Source organism: Bidens hawaiensis, unplaced genomic scaffold, assembly GCF_021521415.1.
Source record: "Bidens hawaiensis isolate Kalapana, Puna unplaced genomic scaffold, B.hawaiensis_p1.1 tig00011633_1, whole genome shotgun sequence".
In the NCBI taxonomy this organism is placed as follows: domain Eukaryota; kingdom Viridiplantae; phylum Streptophyta; class Magnoliopsida; order Asterales; family Asteraceae; genus Bidens; species Bidens hawaiensis.
Window position 1 is genome coordinate 396,667 of NW_027491911.1, and position 21,667 is coordinate 418,333.

The following is a 21,667-nucleotide window of genomic DNA, read 5'->3' on the forward strand; positions in this document are numbered from 1 at the left end:
AAAATCAGATTCAGTACCTTATTATTGATGCACCGAGAGCAGCCGTCTGCTCTGATACCAATTCTTTGAACCTGTCTCGGATCTAGCCGCGTCGATACATCGATAAACACAAGAACGAGATGAATACTTTAGATACGGTTTATTGATAATTATGGAGAGAATACATTATTGTGGAGAATAACTTATGGAGAGCAGAATAACTCAGACTATGTACATACTAGCTTTCTCATATGTGTGATCTCTCTATATGTACACTAGCTCTCTCTATTAATTATTAACATAATCTACCTATTTATGGGCCAAAGCCCAATTCACAATAAATATACATTAAATACAAAGACTAGACAGCCTATAACTTATTCGATCGCTACAGACACCAAAACTGTGCACTAATAATACTTTCATTAGTAAAGAACCCAGTCCAACAGTCGAAGACCAAACACATCGAAATCAGACATCATTTTATTAGAGACGGTAGTGAGAAAGGACTAATTGAAATGAAAAGAGTTGATACTAGTGACAAGTTGGTTGACATATTCACCAAGCCACTGGATAAAACTAAATTTCACACTCTCATGAAATCATTAGGAATGATCAACTCTGATGAGGTCTTATTAAAGATGTGTGCTTCTTGTGCTAACTGACTATCTTTATAAAGGTCTTGTTGAGTAAGTTGTACTTGATGTGTGATTATATGCATGTTTTACTTATATGTGTTTTAAATGATCACATATGTAACTTAAGTGATTATGATGCTTAGGTTGTTTAAATTCAGTGAATGTGTGTGATATCAGGATAAGTGTGTCTGAATGTGTTTTGAAATTATAAATCTATGTGGTCATATGATATTTCTGAATATGTGGATAATCTGATATGATAATGTATTTAGACAAAATAGGGTTTGCATAATCAGTTGAATGTACATTATGTTGAATCTGCTTGTGTTGATGCATGTTATTCATATTATGATGGTTCTTGAATATGTTACATCATGTTTTGGTCAAAGCTTATTTTTGTGTTAAAAGTGCAAGCTCAAATGAAGTATTCACAAGAGAATTCTTTTCACAAAACATTTTTGACAAAACATAGCAAATTAATGGTGTTGAGACGTGATAAGATTATTCAGTTCAAAGCTTTATAGAAGCTTAAAAGGTTATCAATGAAAACTGGTCCGACCTTTGGGAAATGATTATACATTGATTATTTATGTTAATCATATGGATTTAATAGGCTTAAAGGACTATTAGTGCAGTCATTAATATGTATGGTTTCTTTCCATGATGTGTAAAAACTGAGGTGATATAAACATAATGAAAATGCTAATCATAATGTGGAGATACATTGTGGAATATGCATGTTTCATGATAAATCTCTCCGAATGATAGACAGAAAAGTGACTACCCAGTTATACACGAGCCTGTTGGTATTTATTCACCAAAAATGAAACAATTTAATACATATGACAAAGAACAAATGTGAGCAAAATTTTATTATCAACCAAAAGTTAAATGTTCACAATTTTGAATAAAATGCAAACATGAGGGTTAACTATAGAATTACAAGGGGGGGGGGGGCATCACTATAAATCCTAAACACCATGAATGGATGGCTAGTAAGTCCGTATTGCGTGGCATGTAAGTATAACGTTCAAACTCAATATGTTTGAATGTTTTGGAAAAACAATTATGAAAATTTATATGTTCTGTCATAAAAAATATTTTGACCAAATATCAGGGGGTTGAAGTCAAATTTGGGTGATCAGGGGAGAGCCAAATAAACTTTGAGAAGAGATATGGGACATCATAGCACAATAAGTGTCACCCGTTTTTGATTTATGCAAATTAATTGAACCTTAACCATATCACCAATATGTAATGAAATTCATGCTAAGTTAAGACCTGCTATTAACCTGCCTGATCTGTCAAAATAATGTTGAGAATGAAGTATTGAGAGGTGACTTAATCAATATGATCCCTTGTTGAGATCTTTTATAAAAAGGAGTTGGAAGGAAATAACTGAAATTTGATATCTTAATGCACCATTTGCTCTTAAACTTTAAACTTTAATGATAAAATTGTTTAAAATATAGTTTAAGTCGAAAAATGTTGCATTTTAACCTTGAATATGTTTGAATATGTTACTTCTAGCAAGCTTTGATGATTTTTTGAACTTTCTAGCAAACATAGATGTTTTCATAGGATGTTTAACTCATTCGAGAAAGCTTGATGCTTGAATATGTCTGAATTTGTTACTTCTAGCAAGCTTTAATATTTTTGAACTATTCTAGCAAACTTAGTTGTTTTGATCGATTGTTTAAGATATTCGAGCAAGCTTGATGATTACCAGTACTTAAATGAATTATTTATGTATTATCGAGTAGACCTTGATAATTTTAAACTTTCGAGTAAACTTGGATGTTCATTAAGTTGTTTGGGTCAAGCACACTTGATGATTATGTGATACATGTATGAATATGCTTTACATATCAGTTTCGAATAAGCTTGAGTGTTTTAGTTGAAATTTGTATTTGTCTAGCATACTTCATAGTTTTAAATTTATTTTCTGAAATTACATGGGTTTTCACTAAACATATTCAAAACATATTCAAAAATAAATGTTAAACTGATTTCATAAAATTCAAAATTTCAATGCAGCGAAAACTTACAAAACATCAAATTATTATCCTTAAGACATGAAAATGTAAATTAAACTATTAAAAGATAAGTCAGTTTCACATAATTTAAAAATCCAATTCAGAGTACCCTTGCAGCGGAAAAGTCAACGGAACATTCAAACATTATTTCTTTTTAAGAAAAGAAAAAGTCATCCATGGTTGTCTTCATTATTAAAAATAGGAATGGGCTTCGACTAGAACTGCCTCGAGAACACAGGTAGTCTTAAGCACCTCCAACTAGTAATCCCATCCACGTGCAACCTGAAAATCATTCTAACATACAAGCAAAGTCAGCTTAAGTTGAGTGAGTTCATGTTTTAATCATCAAAATATTTTTAAGACCAACAAAGGTATTTAACGTACGACTTCCATAATGATATAAAAATAACATCATAATAATACATAAATAACATCAATGAATAAATAATTAAATTTTCCTCAATCAAGCACGTAACACAGGTCACATTCCATCATGTCCAAAACACAAAGTTAAGGACCCGAATAAACTTCACCCCAAGGACAGATAAACTGTTAGGGATTTTACATACATTCATCCCAAGGACAGTACTTCCTGTCCTGGAACACTTCACCTTAACCCCCAACAGGGAAATCAAGGAATTTTACATACATCACTTCGACCCGGTCATGGCTTAACAAAAACAAAAACATGGTTGCCACACACACACATAAACATAACATAAACATCAAACTTACAAACTTACAAGCATAGATAGTAAAAATAACATAAACTATGCAATATCATTCAAATGCTTCAAAAGGGTAAAATCGACATAAAACATTTATGCTAGCCCAAAACGTAAAACAATTAAAAAGGGCATCATGAAACTCACCTGATGATTGTAACCTCAAATACCATAGCTAGAGAACCTCTAAGCTCAGCCAAGTCAAAAACTTGTCAAGTTATAACACGTGACATCACTAACTAGACCGCTAACGACTAGCTCACTCTACGAGCTTTTCCGACTCAATTAAATCGACCCGAAACTCCATACACTACCAAAACATCCACATCAGCCTCTAAATCTTAACATTCACAATATTATCTTCTCACAACTAAATTGGGGCAAAGGTTCACCAACTACACCCGATAACCCTTGAAATTGACGAATTCGCGCGTTAACGAGCCGCTTAACCAACGGACAAAAAACCAGCCCCATTTTGGTAACCAACTGGTATAATCACAGCATACCCATCTATATTTAACCACCCAAGATGGTGGGGTTTGAAATCTCATTATTTTCAACATTATCTAACAATTATCCGATTTTACGCGCCCTTACGAACAGATTAAGGAATCACCAACCAAATCAGCCCCTATAACCGAAAAAATAATTTTCTTACTGCCCTTACACTAACATAAGACACCACAAACTGATAGGGTTGGCAATTCCTTCAAATAACACCCCAATTGCAAGAATTACGAATTTAAACCCGACAAAACCTTAATTTTTGTTTTTATACAATTGACCAACCAAAACAACTCCAAATTTCATGAAATTTTAGTATGATATACCAGACATAGCTGGGGATCTTTTGACACCAAAAACTCCAACTTTTGACTTCAGTAAGTGGGTCAATTGAAAGATGTCCAGTTCTGGCCCTAGGTTGAAAATCAAAGCAATTGATCAACAAGGAAGCCACATATGAACGAAAAGAGATTATGGGAGATTTGTACACACCTTAGTTGACCTCTAGGAACTTGGAATCCATTATAATCAGCCAAAAAAGAATGGATGGGGTGGGTTCTTTTGTCAAGATCGCAAGCAGGAGGGAGAGAGGGAATAATTAGGTTTTAACTTTGTAAATGTCGCATAACTAGCCCTCCTAGTTGCCAACTGAACTCCTTGCTCCCAAAGTTAATTAACATGACTTATAAGAAGTACCTTTAGTCCCTTGGACAAAAAAACGAATCCGGAAATTAATTACAAACTCCACAACACGCGACATACGGTTTAAGAGAAATTAGGGATGTTACACTTGAGTGTTTTAGTTGAAATTTGTATTTGTCTAGCCTACTTCATAGTTTTAGAGTTATTTTCCGAAATTACAAGAGTTTTCTAGTAAGCTTTGTTTACCAAGCAAACTTCATGCTTTGAGCACACTTGTCAAATGGTGACTCATTCCAAGCGTTCTCCCAGCATACTTGTTAAACTCAGAAGATCCCCATCAAACTTTACTTTTCAAGTACACTTTGTGTTCAGAGCACACTTGAATATCAAAGCATAAGTTCTCTCTAGCACACTTTGCACTCTTGAAGTATTTTCGGGCATACTTTGTCTTTAAAGTATACTTGAATATATATTTGTTAACTTTTTAAGTATAAACTAGCAAAGTTAGTGAAATTCAGATATTCGAGCAAGGTTGACAATTTGAAATATCTCTAAGCTATTATTTTGGATTCTTTATTGATTCCTAGTAAGGTTGCCTATTTGATAAATTATACCTGATTATTCATCTTGTAATTTAGTTCTTGAGCAATCTTGTATATTAAATTAAGCTTCATTCATCTTATCCACATAGTTTTCTTTTTAATTACTTTAAATATCTGAACAAACTCTGGAACGAGCAAGCTTTGCAGTTTAACTTTAACGGGCAAGTTTTGCAATTTAACTTTACCTAGCAAGCTTTGTGAATAAACTTTAACAAGCAAGCTTTATGATAACATATTTAAAAATGAGCTTTTGGCACTATTCATTAGCAAAATAACATAATGCATTTAAAACCCACTTTCAAAAGGTATATAAGAGAGACTTAGAGAAATTTTCACATTTCACACTTCTCTCTCTTTCCACTATTGCATTATTTCCAGTTCACTTGTAACAGAATCTCAAACGTTCAACCAAAATTCCTAACCTAAATTTATCAACCCGCTAATTCCGACTTGGTAAGCATCAATTGATTGTTTTCCGACACTCATTATCCGGAATTAGGGCTGTAATTCCATCTTACAATTTGTCGAAGAACAGGTTCATAAAGAAAATATTTTATTTCTTCTTTAAATTGTGGCTTAAAACATGTCAAAGTTGTGAGCTTTATTACTAATATTTACTATGAATGTGTTTTTGTTAGTGATTGTGCAGATATGAATTATCCTTTTGAGAAGAAGCACAACATGTGTGCTAATATCCAAGTCACTGATGATTATCAACCGTTGAACTCATGATAAGATGGCTGCAGCGGTCGAATCTTCCATTATCATTAACAGAAAGTCCAGTCATTTATAGAAATCATTAATTAGATATCTGGCATTCGAAAAAATAGACAGACGATTAAGGTGGTAGGTGTATTGAGGCTACAGTAGCAAGGTAAGAAGTTGTGATTACAGAACAATTTATAAGGGCTAGTCTACAGTTGCTTGATATTGTGAAGGCCCCAATTCATTTTTCAACCAATCGTTTGTAATGAATATTACAAGAAACAATGGGATATTAAGGAGATGTCCATGAGGACCAGTTCAAGAAGGGAATGTTAAATAAATATTCTTAATTCACCACATAGTACAAGGGTTTACACCTAGAAAAGGATCATGGACCCTGATGAGCATAGATATTGCCAATGCCACAGTGGTTGTAGTCTACAACCAGCCGTTTAAATTTTTACGAATGATAATTGAAGTCTTGGCTTCGAATTTGATAAAGGATGATAAAGAAATTTTTGGTTTACCCAAGATTCTTACAAATTATTTTCACCAGGGTAATACCTGAGCTACCAAGCTTGGGAACAACTCATGATTTGCAAGATCCTTACGTTTACAAGAGGATAGCAAGGTTGGCATCAATAAGCCACTTTAATCCGGAAGTTGAGATTGATGTACTTCCATGGTTGCTTGATAATGAGTTGGAGATTATGCTGATTCCAGAATCACCTAGGGTGACTTTTGAGGAGGAAGTTGCTTGATGGAGATGATGGTGTTGATGGTAACAATGATGATTATGGTGATAATTGATGGGCATGTGATAATTTGGAAGAGATTGTTGAGGAAGATGTTGTTGCGGCTCAGGGTAGCTTTAAAACCAACCCATTCCTACACCACCTATCTCACCTCAAAACCTAAACAAAGACCAATCCCCGCCCCAAAACCAAGACCATGAACCATATATCCCATCCCCACCAACATCACGAATCCATAATCAAACACCAATCCAATCCCCAATCCTTACTCAAACACCTACCCAAAGCCCAAACCAAAATCTTCTACAAACCCACACACAAATCCAAACTCAAACCCTCACCCAAACCAATGACCAGACTATCCATGAACCATACATACCAGAATATATCCCAGCACACCTTATAAACTAGCCCAACACACCATATCAATCCCCAACTCAATATCAAACAACCGATCAACCAACTTTCCAAATCATCCACACCCACATACCTAACATTAGAACCCTAAACACACTACCCTCAACAAGTACAAATATTTTTGAAAGCCCAACCCTTGAAACCATCCAACCCTAAACCCAATATCCCTGACCCATCCCTTACTTCAACTATCTGTTCCTCTTCCCCTGGTGCCTATTTGTTTGGAAAACACCCGGATGTTTTTGTTGAGAATATTGATTTAAGAAAGTAGAATGAAGTGCTGAAGAAGAGAAGCACAAATTAGAATCCTTGTTGACACAAGCACAACACCGGATTCTATCACTAGTAATTGAGGTTGAGAAGACCTCAGTTATACCAAAACAGGGGAGAATCCACCTGTGGTCAACGTGAGAAGGGATGATATCAATGTGATGAAGAATGATACTTTGAAAACTCTGTGTGATTTGTATAGAAGCAGTGGTGATGAAGATGATGAGGATGAGGAAGACATGAGTGAGGAGGGTGGATATGAGGCTGATGAGTTTGATGGAGGTGAACAAGATTATGATGTGAATGATGTGGTAATGGAGGAGGAGGTGAGAGATCAGGTTGAGAAAGTAGTGGATAATGAAACTGCTAAAAATCTGGCTGAATATAATGTTGAAAAAACTTCTAAGCTCAAGAAGGTGGATGAGGAGCTAGAAGACTTGTTTGATCAAATTGATAGTTTTCCCAGTGAACCAACTCTGGTGAGGGAAATTGGTACATCTAGGCATATTACTTTAGAAGAAGAAAAGAGAAAATCAAAAGGAAAGGCCATTGCTGAAACTGAAGATCAGTTACAACCTCTGGAAACCAACTAAGTAAAATCAAGTGATGAGGTATTAATGACTAATGAAAATGCTGAAAAAGCTGCCAAAAGGCATGATGAAATAGTAATTTAATGGATCCAGAGGGAAATGATCTCAATATATATGTCTGATAAGGAACTTGAGGATCAGAAGAATTTGTTGGAGAAGGCTAAACTGAGGAAAAATCTGAATGATGATCAGGGGGGGCTAGAGCAAGATGTAATTGAAGGGCTGATTAAACTTAAACAGATTGAAGAGGTTAACAACTCCTTGGCCCTGGTTATTGTTAATTTCAAACAAGATGAATCACACATGTTTGAACCAGAGGGACCAATCCCAACCACTGCTGAACCTGTTAATAAGGATTTATACAAGAAACTGGATATTGAAACTGTTGGTCAAACTATAACACAAATATTGTCTAAACAATTGGCTAAACAAGCCATGGATGATTTAAAGAAGAAGGATAATTGGATTCGTGAAGATAAACAGAAGTTTGATAAGAAATACCAAAAGAAGAGAAAGAGGGAGGATAAAACTGTCAAGCCTGATGAACCTGTTCAATGCAATTCCCCTGCAAATAATTAAACCTGTTGATGTTGTGATTGAACCTGAAGTGAATGAGCCAAGGATTAATGCTCTTCAAGATCTTTCTAAAGAAGATAACGATGATACTGTTGATTCTTCAAATGATGATACGACTGATGAACATAGAGAAAACATTTAGACTACGTTGAATGAGGCCAAAAGGAACGATCAAAAAATATTGGGTTTGATAAATCATGGTTACAAGCAAAATGAAACAGGGAAAATCAAAAGTTCAAGGCTTATCTGAAAATTCATGGCTTCTCAGAGAAACAGCTGAGTAATATGAAATTTGAAGAGCTGGAGAATTCCTATAAGGTCACTATTGATGCTGTGAAGAAAGATGAATTGGATAAGATGATGAAGAAGGCAGCATATCAAAAAGATAAAGTGGAAAAATTTTATAACAAGTATGGGGGAGAATGTAAGTTTTTGATCGATCATGGCATATCTATTGAAGATGTAGACAGTCTAAGCAAGCAATAAGTCGAAACACACTTCAAAAGAATATCAAGGAAAGTTCAATTTGAAGCAACAACAAAGAAGCCAAGATTGATGACTTTGGCAGAAAAAGAAAACATGCAGTGGGAGGATGAACAAATTAAATTGTTTGATAAGTTGATGGAGGCGAGAGGTAAGGGAAAAGAAACTGTAATTTGATAACAGTTGAAAAATTGGCTATGTATGAGTCTAAAAGGATAAATTTGATCAAGAGAAATCCATATCATCTAAGTCTCCTCCACTTGTGATTGTGAAGGAATAGCATGTAGAGCCTGTTGAGCCGTGGGAAACGAGAATAAAATCAAGACCTTTAAGGGATTGATTCTAAGAAAAGGCATGGCTGAGGGAGTCTTTGATAATTTAGGCAAAGGACAATTGAGATAATTGTTCTACTCTGAGAAGGAAAAATGGAAAAACTTGAAGCCGAGCAGAGGAGATTGCTAGAATTCCAGTGTGGACCCAGGGGTGAACCTATTCAAGCCCAAAGATTTGTCCCTGCGGGTCCAACTGATGAGGAGATAATGTGCATGATCAATACTAAGGCCAAAGAAGGAGAAAACTATTTAAAGTTGATCATGATGCCCAAGGATAAAATAACTGAAATGTATGAAAAATCTGGGCATGTTAGAAGGCCAATTCCTCAAAAGAAGTTCACTTCTAAGCTTCCAATGGAAGCCTCCCAATTCCAACCACTAGAGCCTCACATCAGCGTGAACAAAGGCCATCAACTGCAGTGGACCTAAAAAAAGGCTCTACTTTGATGCGAAGACTAATTTTTAAATGTCATGATGAAGAGTGTTGAACATGAGGCAAATAATTTTCAAAGATGATTAAGTTGGATTTTAATAAGGAACAATTGGAAGAATTGAAAACTTTGAGCCTGTATGACTACCATGATAGACATAGCTTTGCCCAGAGACAACAAAATGAACGATCCAAACATTTAAGAGAGCAGTCCATGAAGGGGTTCCCAATTCTAAACAAAAAGAGGAAATTGAAGCTGTTAGATTTTAAGAGAAAGAAAAGGCAAAGAAGGATGTTGGATATCAAGCTGACTGAAGCTTCCTATAAGTAGAAGGCTAAATATACCAATCATCTTGCCAACTTGAAGGAATTCCTGAGCATGAGGCGGTAGAACGAATTGGTAATATTAATGAGTTTATTTGTGTAAAATTATGCCTGTAGCACGTTTAGAAGGAGATTAGGGTGCTATTTATAGCCTCAATTGATCCGTTGGGTGATTAAATCGAGTTAATGAAATTTAATTATTATCCGGCGGTTTAGGGTTTGAATCCGAATGTTGGGAGTGTTAAAACGCGTAATGAGACTTTATTAAGCATTAAGGTGGTGGTGCAATGAGTTTATATCATTAAAATTAGATTAAAATGGCGTTTTGGATGGTTTTAAATGATCGCCGGAGTTTCTATGCGTCGCCATAAAATCACGGAAAAGAAGGGGGGAGGGTTGGGGAGGGTTTTTATTTAATATTATATTATAATTTAAATGTAAATGTAAATGTTTCACTTCCAACCCCTGAACTTCTTAAATATTTGTAAACTATTTTTAAACCTTATTAATCTTTAACCCTTAAAGTTTACAATTATGCAAAGTTGATTAAAACTTGTTACATTTTTAATATCTTTAGATTGCTTACATTTTATACCCGATAGATTTAAACTTTGATTATTTTATAGACTTTTATAGCTCGAAGATTCGTTAATTGAATTAAACAAATAGACAATGAACAGGTAATAACTATAAATCGTCGTAATTAATATTAAATGATAAAACGACAGAAAAACGAATTTATTGAAACGACATAATGGGTCGGTTTAACGAATACAAATACGAATACGAATAACAAAATTGACAAATGTCACAGCATTCCCTACTTTTGAGAATTTCATCCCGAAATTAAGTAGAAGAATCCGTAACAAAAAGATGAGGATACTTTGTTCGCATTTGATCTTCTCATTCCCAAGTGAATTCAGCGCCACGCTTGGATTCCCAAGGAACCTTTACCAGAGGTATATGGCTACGTTTAGTTTCCTTGTCATTGCGATCCGTGATTTCCAACGGATTCTCGACAAAGTGCATTGTTTCATCGATACGCATTTTGTCGAGTGGTACATGGAGATTTCCATCAGCAAGACATTTCTTCAAATTTGAAACACAAAATGTCGGATGAACGTTAGAAAGCTCTTTAGGAAGTTCAAGTGTGTAAGAAACACTACCAAAACGAGCAACTCTTGAAAGGTCCAACGAAACGAGGAGATAGTTTACCTTTCTTGCCAAAATGAACAACACCTTTCCAAGGGTATACCTTGAGAAGGACACGGTCACCAACAATAAAATCAAGAGGGTGTCATCGGTTATAAGCGCAACTCTTTTGACGACTACAAGCGGTTAAGAGGTTTTGTCAGATTTGAGCAATTAAATCAGTATTCTCCTGAACAGGTTCCGGACCGGTGATTTGGGTTTCACCAATTTCACTCCAACAAATAGGTGATCGACATTTACGACCATAGAGAGCTTGGAACGGAGCTATGCCGATACTCGAATGAAAAATATTATTGTATGAGAACTCAATCAAGTGGAGATGAGAATCCCAGTTTCAACCGAAATCCATGACACATGACCTAAGCATGTATTCAAGCGTTTGAATCGTGCGCTCGAATTGTCCATCGGTTTGAGGATGATAGGCAGTGCTGAGATCCAATCGAGTTCCCAACGTGTTTTGAAGCGATGACCAGAAGTGAGAAGTAAAACGACTATCACGATCAGAAATGATACGCAAAGGTATACCATGACGACAAACGATACGCTGAACATAAATCTGAGTGAGTTGATCGACCGAAAACTTTTCATTGATTGGAATGAAATGAGCAGATTTAGTCAGACCTCGACTATAACCCAAATACCGTCGTGGCAGTTTTGAGTAGTCGGAAGCTTGAACACAAAATCCATAGAGATATCCACCCATTTTCAAACCGGGATGTGTGGTTGAACGAGTAAACCAGAAGGTCTTTGATGCTCGGCCTTAACTTTAGCGCAAGTAAGGCATTTTCCCACATATAACGCGATGTCTTTCTTCATACCGGGCCACCAAAATATGGACCGTAGATCGAAATACATCTTATCCGCATCGGGATGAATGGAATATCGAGACTTATGAGCTTCGTCCATGATAAATGTGCGAAGATCATCACGATTAGGAACCTACAAACGATTGAGGTAATACAACAAACCATCGCCCTTGGTTTTAAGTTGATTCCCGACACCACAGGATATTTCATCGTACATATTACCCCGGGTGACAGAAACATGTTGGGATTCAAAGATACGAAGTTGGAGATCGGTTTGAACAGCCACACAATGAAGCTGGATTGATTTCACATGGGTCTTTCGACTAAGGGCTTCGGCCACAACATTTGCTTTACGAGGGTGGTCACGAATTTCGCAGTCGTAGTCACTAAGTAGTTCGGCCCATCGTCAATGCCGCATGTTTAGATATTTTTGGTCGAAAATATGTTGAGGATTTTTGTGGTCGTGAATACGACACACTTAGTGCCATAGAGATAATGTCTCCAAATTTTCGACGCAAATACAATGGCACCGAGTTCGAGGTCGTGCGTTGTATAATTCTTTTCATTAACCTTAAGTTGTCGTGAAGCGCAAGCGATAACTTTACCTATTTGCATAAGGATGCAACCGAGGCCTTGGTTGGAAGCATCGCAATAGACAACAAAATCCTCATTGCCCTCGAGGAGTGTAAGGATCGGTGCATCGCATACATAAGGTTTATCCTTGTGCGTTAATGAGGTTAGAGGCAAAGCAATCTTAGAAAAATTAAGAATAAAGCGATGATAGTAACCTGCAAGACCAAGAAGTGAACGAACTTCGATAGGAGTGGTTGGAGTTTTTCAATTCTTAACGGCTTTGATTTTGGTTGGGTCACGTGGATACCCTTTTCGTTTACTATATGCCCTAAGAACGGAATTTCTTTTAACCAGAACTCGCACTTTGAGAAATTAGCATAGAGCAGTTCCTTTCTTAAGAGATCAAGGACGAATGAAGGTGTTTCTCATGCTCGGCTTTGGAATTGGAATAAATAAGAATGGCTTCAATAAAAACAATTATGAATTTATCTAAGTAAGGTTTGCATACGCGGTTCATGAGATCCATAAACACCGCGGGTTCATTGGTTAGCCCAAAAGGCATAACCCTAAATTCGTAATGCCCATAACTAGTCCAAAAAGTGGTTTTGGGTATATCATCTTCTTGCACACGTAGTTGATGATAACCTAAACGAATATCAATCTTCAAGAAACATGAAGCTCCTTGGAGTTGATCAAAAAGATCGTCAATACGAGGCAAAGGATAACGATTCTTGATTGTGAGCTTGTTGAGCTCGCGGTAATCGATGCACATACGAAAGGATCCATCTTTCTTCATGACGAAAAGAACGGGTGGGCCCCAAGGTGATGAACTAGGGCGAATGAACCCTTTGTCAGAAAGTTCTTGGAGTTTATTAGACAACTCTTGCACCTCAGAGGAGCAAGACGATAGGGAGCCCTAGCAATCGGAGTTGCATCAGGCATGAGATCGATTCGAAATTCAACTTCATGAGTAGGAGGAAGACTAGAAACATCCTCGGGAAACACTTCAGGATACTCGCGAATAACGAGAGTGTCTTCAATTTTCCGTTCCTTCTTTTCCATCACATGAGCTATGAATGCTACATACTTCTTGCGTAAGTACGTTTGGGCTTGAAAACAAGTGATATGATTTAAACTCGAAGAAGGAGGCTTTTCACCAGAGACACGAAGGATTTGACCATTGGAAAGCGAAATACGTATGAACTTATCAAAGCAAACAATTTCAGCACGTTGAACAGATAACCAGTTCATGCCTACTATGATATCGAAACTTCCCAATTGCATAGGAATAAGGTAGATTGAGAACTTGTTGCCATTTAGATTTAACTTGCAGTTTCCAATAACCGAGTCAATTGATACAGATTTACCATTTGCTACCTCAACAAAATACGAGTTTTTAAGCTTAGATCGTGGTTTAGCAAGTAAAGGATCAAATTCAAAAGACACAAAGCGCATATCGGCACCGGTATCAAATAAAATGGTTGCAAAGTGGTCATTTACGAGAAATGTACCGTTCACCACATCGCTGTTTTGCTGAGCTTGATTGGCGTTATTCATAAAGAAACGCCCACGATTTTCTGGAGGAGCTGAGCATCTTGAAAAATTTGACCACCTTGTGGTGCAAGAGCTAAAATGGCGGGATTCGGCTGAACTTGAGCTTGGTTAGCCAACAATGGTGGAACCTGTGGCTACTACGCTTGCTGGGTTTGATACGTCTGAACCTGGTACAGTGGAGCTGGAGCAACATGAAGTGCATTAACATGTGCGAGTCGTGGACACGCGTTGCGAAAGTGGTTAGGGTCACCACAATTATTGCAAGCTCGCATTTGGTTAATGGGTTGAACACAAGGTGCAGGGAGAGGGTTGGATTGAGCAAACCGTTGTGGAGCAGTTTGTACAATAGCAGTCTCACGAAAAGTGACGCTAAGGTTTCCAAAACGGTTGCAACGAGTGCATTGGCGGCAACCGGCATTGGCGGGGGGGGGGGGGGAGGGATGACGTCGGAAAAATTTGCAATACGGATGGGGTCCATTGTAGAGTTCCTTGAGTGGTGATTCAAGGTTAGGTTGGGGTTGAGGTGCGGTTTGTTAGGTTAGCGCGTAGTTCTTGCGCTTCTTGCTATGGTGGTGAGAGAGAAGGTAGGCTTTGATGACTCAGGTTTTTATTCTTTGGTCTCCGTAGAGGGTTTATCAGCAGGTTTCTTTGATCCCTTCAATGTCAAAGACCCGGCTTTAACATGATTATCAGTTAGAGTTGTAGCAAGGTTAATCGCGTCACCAAGTTCCTTGCGAGCACTACTCAAGACACTATCTTGAATTTGTCTCGGCAGTCCCCGAATGTACTTATCGATGGCACGCGGAGTTGGGATAACAAGGTGAGGTACTAGCACACTGAATTCATTGAAACAAGAAGTGTAAGCTGCATGCTCACCACTCTCTTGTTTGAGGTTCCAAAACTCATCTTCCAAATTCATAAGCTCACTTGGAGGGCAGAACTGCTTGGTCATCAGTGTTGGGTTTTTACAACAAACACCAAGTTGCTAGGATTTCACTTTTGCAGATCTCCCTTGTGTTCTTCCTCTTGTTCGGCCGAAAGAAAAAAAAAGAAGACAGAGTTTGTGTGTGTGAGGGAAACTTATGTTGGAGTTGTCCAAGAATAAGTCATCCACCAACCAAGAGTATTGCATGTTATTGGTAAACACAAACATGAGAGATAGAGAGGAGGAGGGGCCGACCCCTTTAGGGATTTTCCCCCCCAAAACCAAAAACCCATTTGTTTATTTTATTTTTACTTATTATGTTACAACCAACATGAATAAGCAACATGCAAGAAAACGTTATTTATAATTTATCCATATAATTTATTTAACACACATGTGCAAATATAAACTATCAAAATATAACCAACGTAAATTTATTTAACACACATGTGCAAATATTTAGAAAACCCATTTTCCAAATATTATTAGTGTTGATAATTATTACTTAGATCATATCTAATAATAAATATCACGATGTTTATCTAGCTTGTTATTGGGTATGACCCGACTTGGATCATAACATACTAGCCACATCAAATCAAATATGTGTCTTGGGCAGATCGATTTCAACAATCTCCCACTTGCACAAGATACATAGAAGTTTGATGCAAATAGCAAATACTGCCTAACAACGGTTTACTATACCTAATACGCATGATGAAGTGCCATTCAATAACATCATCCCCTTCAAGTCCTTTACTTGAAATGAATTAGGTGAAACTATCATGTATCCTTCTGCCACAAATGTCATGTTAAATCCAGAGACACAAAGTGATCATTCTCTGTTGATTTAACTTATCAAGCCTTAGACATTTAGCTCTCAACGAATAAGAGGGACAAATCCCCTTTTGACTACATAAGTCTCTCACTATCACCTCGTACCATACTTGAGCTTAGCCTTATGTACTGACATATTTCAGAGCAGCGAAGAACTAAGTTGTTAGTGCACGGTTTTGAGGTCCGTAGCGATCGATAAGTTATAGATTGTTTAGTCTTTGTATTTAATATATATTAATTGTGAATTGGGCTTTAGCCTATAAATAGGTATATTATGTCATAATGTAAAAAGAGAGAGAGCTAGTATGTACATAGTTTAAGTTATTCTCTCCATTACTTATCTCCACCATATTGTATTTAATCCGGGATGAGTCTAGTTGGCTAAATAACTATTAACCGAATTAGTAAGGGCACAAAAATATGGGTAGATCTATCGGGGTGACGCCCCCACTTCCATTCGCATTGGGTTAAAAGTGGGTATTTTTGAGTATGGTATATTTCGAGTTATCAACTGAGATGTCATACGCAATGTTGTATTCTTAGCTAGTCTACAACAGCTCAATTTGTTTAAGAAATGAAATGCCTATTGATTTGTGATGTAATGATGGTAGATCATTACACACGGTTGGGTGTTATAATGGTGATAAGCCATTATACATGGATATTTTGGATATAATTCGGGGTGTAGTGACGATTACACACGAATTGATATCGGATTTGTTAATTATTTGGATTATGTTTTCAATTCATATATATATATATATATATGGACTATTTTTGATATAAAGGAAAACTCACCAACATATTGTGTTGATCGATATTTTAATATGCTTTTCAGGTAAGTGAAGATTTAGAGGAGGCATGGAAAAGAGAGCGTGGGGTGTTTGAACAAAAGTTGAAGTAATGTAAAATGTGCCTTAGCACGTGTAATAAACTCTGATTTTTGTAAAATATTTTCCAATAATAAAAGATAATGCTTTTATTATTAATTGTCTATTATTGTTGGCTATCGGCATCTGTCATAACCCGAACGGCTTAAGTTAAGACTTCCGCTGTGTTAAGTTAAGATTTTCGGGGTGTGACAGAAGTTGGTATAAGAGCAAATAGTTATAGAGAATTAGAAAATATAAAGTTTTCTAAACTATAAGCGTATGTTCAAACACGCGCTCCTATTCCCGCCTCTCGAAACGAAAAGGTAACAACATATATATATAATTGATTATTACTAACTTGAATTGATAGGTTCTTTACAGATATCGACTTCAGTAGTGATTGTATCTGACTCAGACTCTAGTGACGACAGTAGTTCCCTATCACCGGTCGAGTGGCGCCCGGAGGTTGCATCAGGAGACGATTGTTCTACTTCGGGAACCGCACCCTTAAAAGTGTACTCCCGAAAGAGAACCAGGGCCACCCGCGATGCACCAGCCCCCGTTGATGCCTTCCAACTAGTTGTGATTCCACCTCCCCCACCACCGCATCCAGCACTGGAGCCTGTGGTTAAGGAGGAACCATCCGATCACGAGCTACTTATGGTTCTTCTCGCCAAGTTCTCGGCCTATGAGAACAATGTTCAAAATATGGTAAACCGCGTCCTTGCTATTGAACATAAGCAAGGCATCGATGACCAGACACATAACGCGTTGTGCCAGTTTGTGAATGATTTGAAGAATCAGGGATTGCTGACGGAGGCTAGAGTGGGAAACCTTGAGATGAAGAATGGCGTGATAGAGCCATGTGTGCGTTACTTGATGAGCATTCACTAGATATAGCTCACAAGTAGTATGATTATTTTGGGTAGTATATCTATTATGGTAGTTGTTATGTAACTTAACTTTGAACATGTTGTCTTTTGTGTGGTTGTGATGAACTTGGTAGAAACTAAAAATTATGGTGGGTTATTAAGGTGTAAGTAAGTACACCTAATTTTGGTAGTATTTTGGTAATTATAAAATCCCACTCTTTGATGATTATATTTATGTTTGTGTTATGAATGATGCAATTTAGTTTCTTAAAAATTTAGGAAAATATCATTTTTTTTTCAAAACTAACAAAATTATATTCTTTTTTCTAAAAAGAAAATGGCACCAAAAACAAGACGAGCAACTAACAATCAAGCGTCCGGATTACCTTCCTCTCAAAACGTGTTAGCTTAACTAATCGCTCAACATGTAAATACGGCACTCGAGCAACATGAGGCTAACCGCAACGCAAGCCAAAACCCCCTAAGCACAACTAATGCTTCAAACGGAGCAACTCCTAGAACCGAAAATCTAAACGAAAACCCCTCGGGTAGTATGGTACGTGGGTGCTCATACAAAACTTTCCAAGGTTGCGGACCGAAAGAATTTACCGGTGCCGAAGGACCTTTGGAAATTATCCGATGGATCGAGAAAATGGAATCTGTAATGAAAATCAGTGATTGTATTCCTCTTGAACGGATAAAATACGGAGTATGTTCACTCCGTGATGAGGCACTCAAGTGGTGGAACTCCATAATTCAAAATCTTGGAGAAGATGCCGCTTACCGTCTAACTTGGGAAGAATTAAAAGAAATGTTGTTAAAGGAGTATTGTCCCCGAAACGAACTTCAGAAAATAGAATACGAATTCTGGCAGTTAAAGATGGAAGGTGCTAACATTGGAGGATATACTTCCCGATTCAACGCATTAGCTCGGCTGTTACCCCGACTGGTTACGCCTGAATATGCAAGAATCGAGAGGTACATTTGGGGCTTAGCTCCCGAGATACGAGGAATGGTTACCTCCTCCAAACCAACCACAATCCAGTCAGCCCGAGAGCTGGCAAAATATTTAACTGATAATGCAGTTCGTATGGGAACTCTGAAAGACTCCGGTAAGAAAGCGACCACCACCGAACCTGAACGAAAAACAGTTACCGAGAATCAGAAACCCGGAGAACTCAAACATAAGTGGAATGGTAACTCAGGAGGACAGTTCAAACGAAACCAAGGAGCAGGAAGAATGTTTGCAGCAAACGCAAGAGGATCAGGATAGGGATCCACTTGTGACAGGTGTGGAAGAATTCATATTGGTGAATGCTAAAAATGTAACCGATGTAACCTTTTCGGTCACGTGACTTGCGACTGTTATGCAAAAATAGCAACACCCACAGGAAGCCGAACTTCCGAATGTTTCGTGTGCGGTGTCATCGGACATTTAAGAAATGATTGCCCCAAACTCAAGAGTCAAAACGCTAGGGGCAAAGCATTCGAGATGAACGCGAAGAAGGCCCGGAAGGACTCATCCGTAGTCACCGGTACGTTTCTCGTTAATAATCATTATGCTTATGTACTATTTGACACCGGAGCAGACCTAAGTTTTGTTTCTAACCAATTCAAATCCCTTCTCGATATTGAACCTAGTAAGTTAGAAAATAGCTACTCAATTGAATTAGCTAACGGAAAGCTAATCGAGACCAGTGAAGTAATCCGAAATTGCAACATTCTGTTAGAAAACCATAGGTTTCCAATCGATCTTCTACCTGTTGAATTAGGCAGTTTTGATATAGTAGTAGGAATGGACTGGATATCCAAAAATTGAGCTGAGATCATATGTTCCGAAAAGATAGTTCGTTTACCAACCCCAACTGGTCAAGGTCTAAATATTCAAGGAGATCGGAGTAGCCCAGAATTAAAACTCTCTAGTATCACAAAAACCCGCAAAATGTTAAGGAAAGGATGTCCGGCTTTTCTAGTCAATGTAGTCGACACAAAGGCTAAAGAGCAAAAGATAGAGGATATCCCTGTAGTACGGGATTTTCCAGAAGTTTTCCCTGAAGATTTGCCTGGATTACCTCCTCAGCGTCAAGTCGAATTCAGAATCGATCTGGTTCAAGATGCCGCTCGGATAGCTCGATCTCCGTACAGATTAGCACCATCGGAAATGCAGGAGTTATCTAATCAGCTTCAGGAATTACTAGACAAAGGATTCATAAGACCAAGTTTCTCACCTTGGGGAGCTCCAGTCTTATTTGTGAAAAAGAAGGACGGCTCTTTCCGAATGTGTGTCGATTACAGAGAACTGAACTAACTTACCATTAAAAGTCGGTACCCACAACCGAGAATTGATGATTTGTTTGATCAGTTGCAAGGATCAAGCTATTACTCAAAGATCGACTTGCGATCCGGGTATCATCAGTTACGTGTTGCAGAGGAAGATGTTCATAAAACTGCTTTCGGAACTCGCTATGGCCATTATGAATTTCTAGTCATGCCATTTAGTCTAACGAACCCACCCGCTGTATTCATGGACCTTATGAACACAGTTTGTAAGCCATACTTGGATAAATTCGTGATAGTATTCACCAAGAAAGAACATGAACAACACTTGAAACTAATTTACATTGCTAAAAGAAGAAAAGTTATATGCCAAATTTTCCAAGTGCGATTTCTGGCTTCGAGAAGTCCACTTTTCAGGAGATGTAATCATTGAGAATGGTATCCTAGTTGATCCAACAAAAGTTGAAGCAATTAAGAATTGGGAGACACTAAGGTCACCCACTGAAGTGCGACAATTTTTGGGATTAGCTGGATATTACCGTAGATTCATTGAGAACTTTTCTTCTATAGCTCAACCCTTAACCCAATTGACTCAAAAAGACAAGAAGTATGAGTGGACCGAAAAGCAAGAAGAAGCTTTCCAACTGCTTAAACAAAAGTTGTGTAGTGCACCAATCTTGTCCCTCCCCGAAGGAACGTATGGATTCATAGTTTACTGTGATGCATCACGATTAGGCCTTGGATGTGTGCTTATGCAAAAAGAAAAGGTGATAGCCTATGCATCACGACAACTCAAAGTGCACGAGAAAAACTACACAACTCATGATTTGGAATTAGGAGCAGTTGTTTTTGCACTCATGATTTGGAGACACTATCTCTATGGCACCAAGTGCACAATCTTCACCGATCACAAAAGCCTCTAGCACATATTTGATCAAAAGGATTTAAATATGAGACAACGAAGATAGGTAGAACTACTCAATGATTTCGACTGTGACATTCTCTACCACCCAGGTAAAGCAAATGTTGTAGCTGATGCAATAAGTAGGAAGGAAAGAGAAAAACCACTTCGTGTCCGTGCATTAGGATTAACGATTCAAACAAGCCTTACCACTCGAATCTGAGAAGCACAAAAAGAAGCTTTGAAACCTCGGAACATAAAAACAGAAATTACGAGGTCTAGAGTGTGAATTCATAACGAAGTCTGATGGCACATTGTACTTGATCGATCAAGTTTGGGTACCACGTTATGGAAATTTAAGGAACCTAGTAATGGATGAAACTCATAAATCCAATTACTCAATTCACCCAGGAGCAACAAAGATGTATAAAGATCTCCAAGAATTTTATTGGTGGCCAAACATGAAAGGAGATATAGCGCTCTAAGTCAGTAAATGTTTGACATGCTCAAAAGTAAAAGCTAAATACCATAAACCATCTGGACTATTACAGCAACCTGAGATTCCACAATGGAAATGGGAAAACATTACAATGGATTTTGTGACTAAATTACCAACTACCCCCAATAACCACGATTCCATTTGGGTTATTGTAGACCGATTAACAAAATCCGCTCACTTCATTCACATTAGCGAGATAGATAGCCTGGAAAAGTTGACTCGATTATATCTGAAAGAGATTGTGGCTAAACATGGCGTACCTGTTTCCATCATCTCCGAAGAGACGGTCGTTTCATCTCCCGATTTGGGCAATCTCTACAAGAATCTTTAG

At 37.6% G+C, this 21,667-nt stretch overlaps 1 protein-coding gene across 1 annotated transcript; it reads right to left on the reverse strand.

The window, feature by feature from the left end:
- Window positions 1-13,391: 13,391 nt before the first annotated feature.
- LOC143538479 (uncharacterized) lies at window positions 13,392-14,054 on the reverse strand. Its single transcript, XM_077032038.1, has one exon. It carries the CDS (start codon window positions 14,052-14,054, stop codon window positions 13,392-13,394), a length of 663 nt encoding a protein of 220 aa, XP_076888153.1.
- Window positions 14,055-21,667: the final 7,613 nt, after the last annotated feature.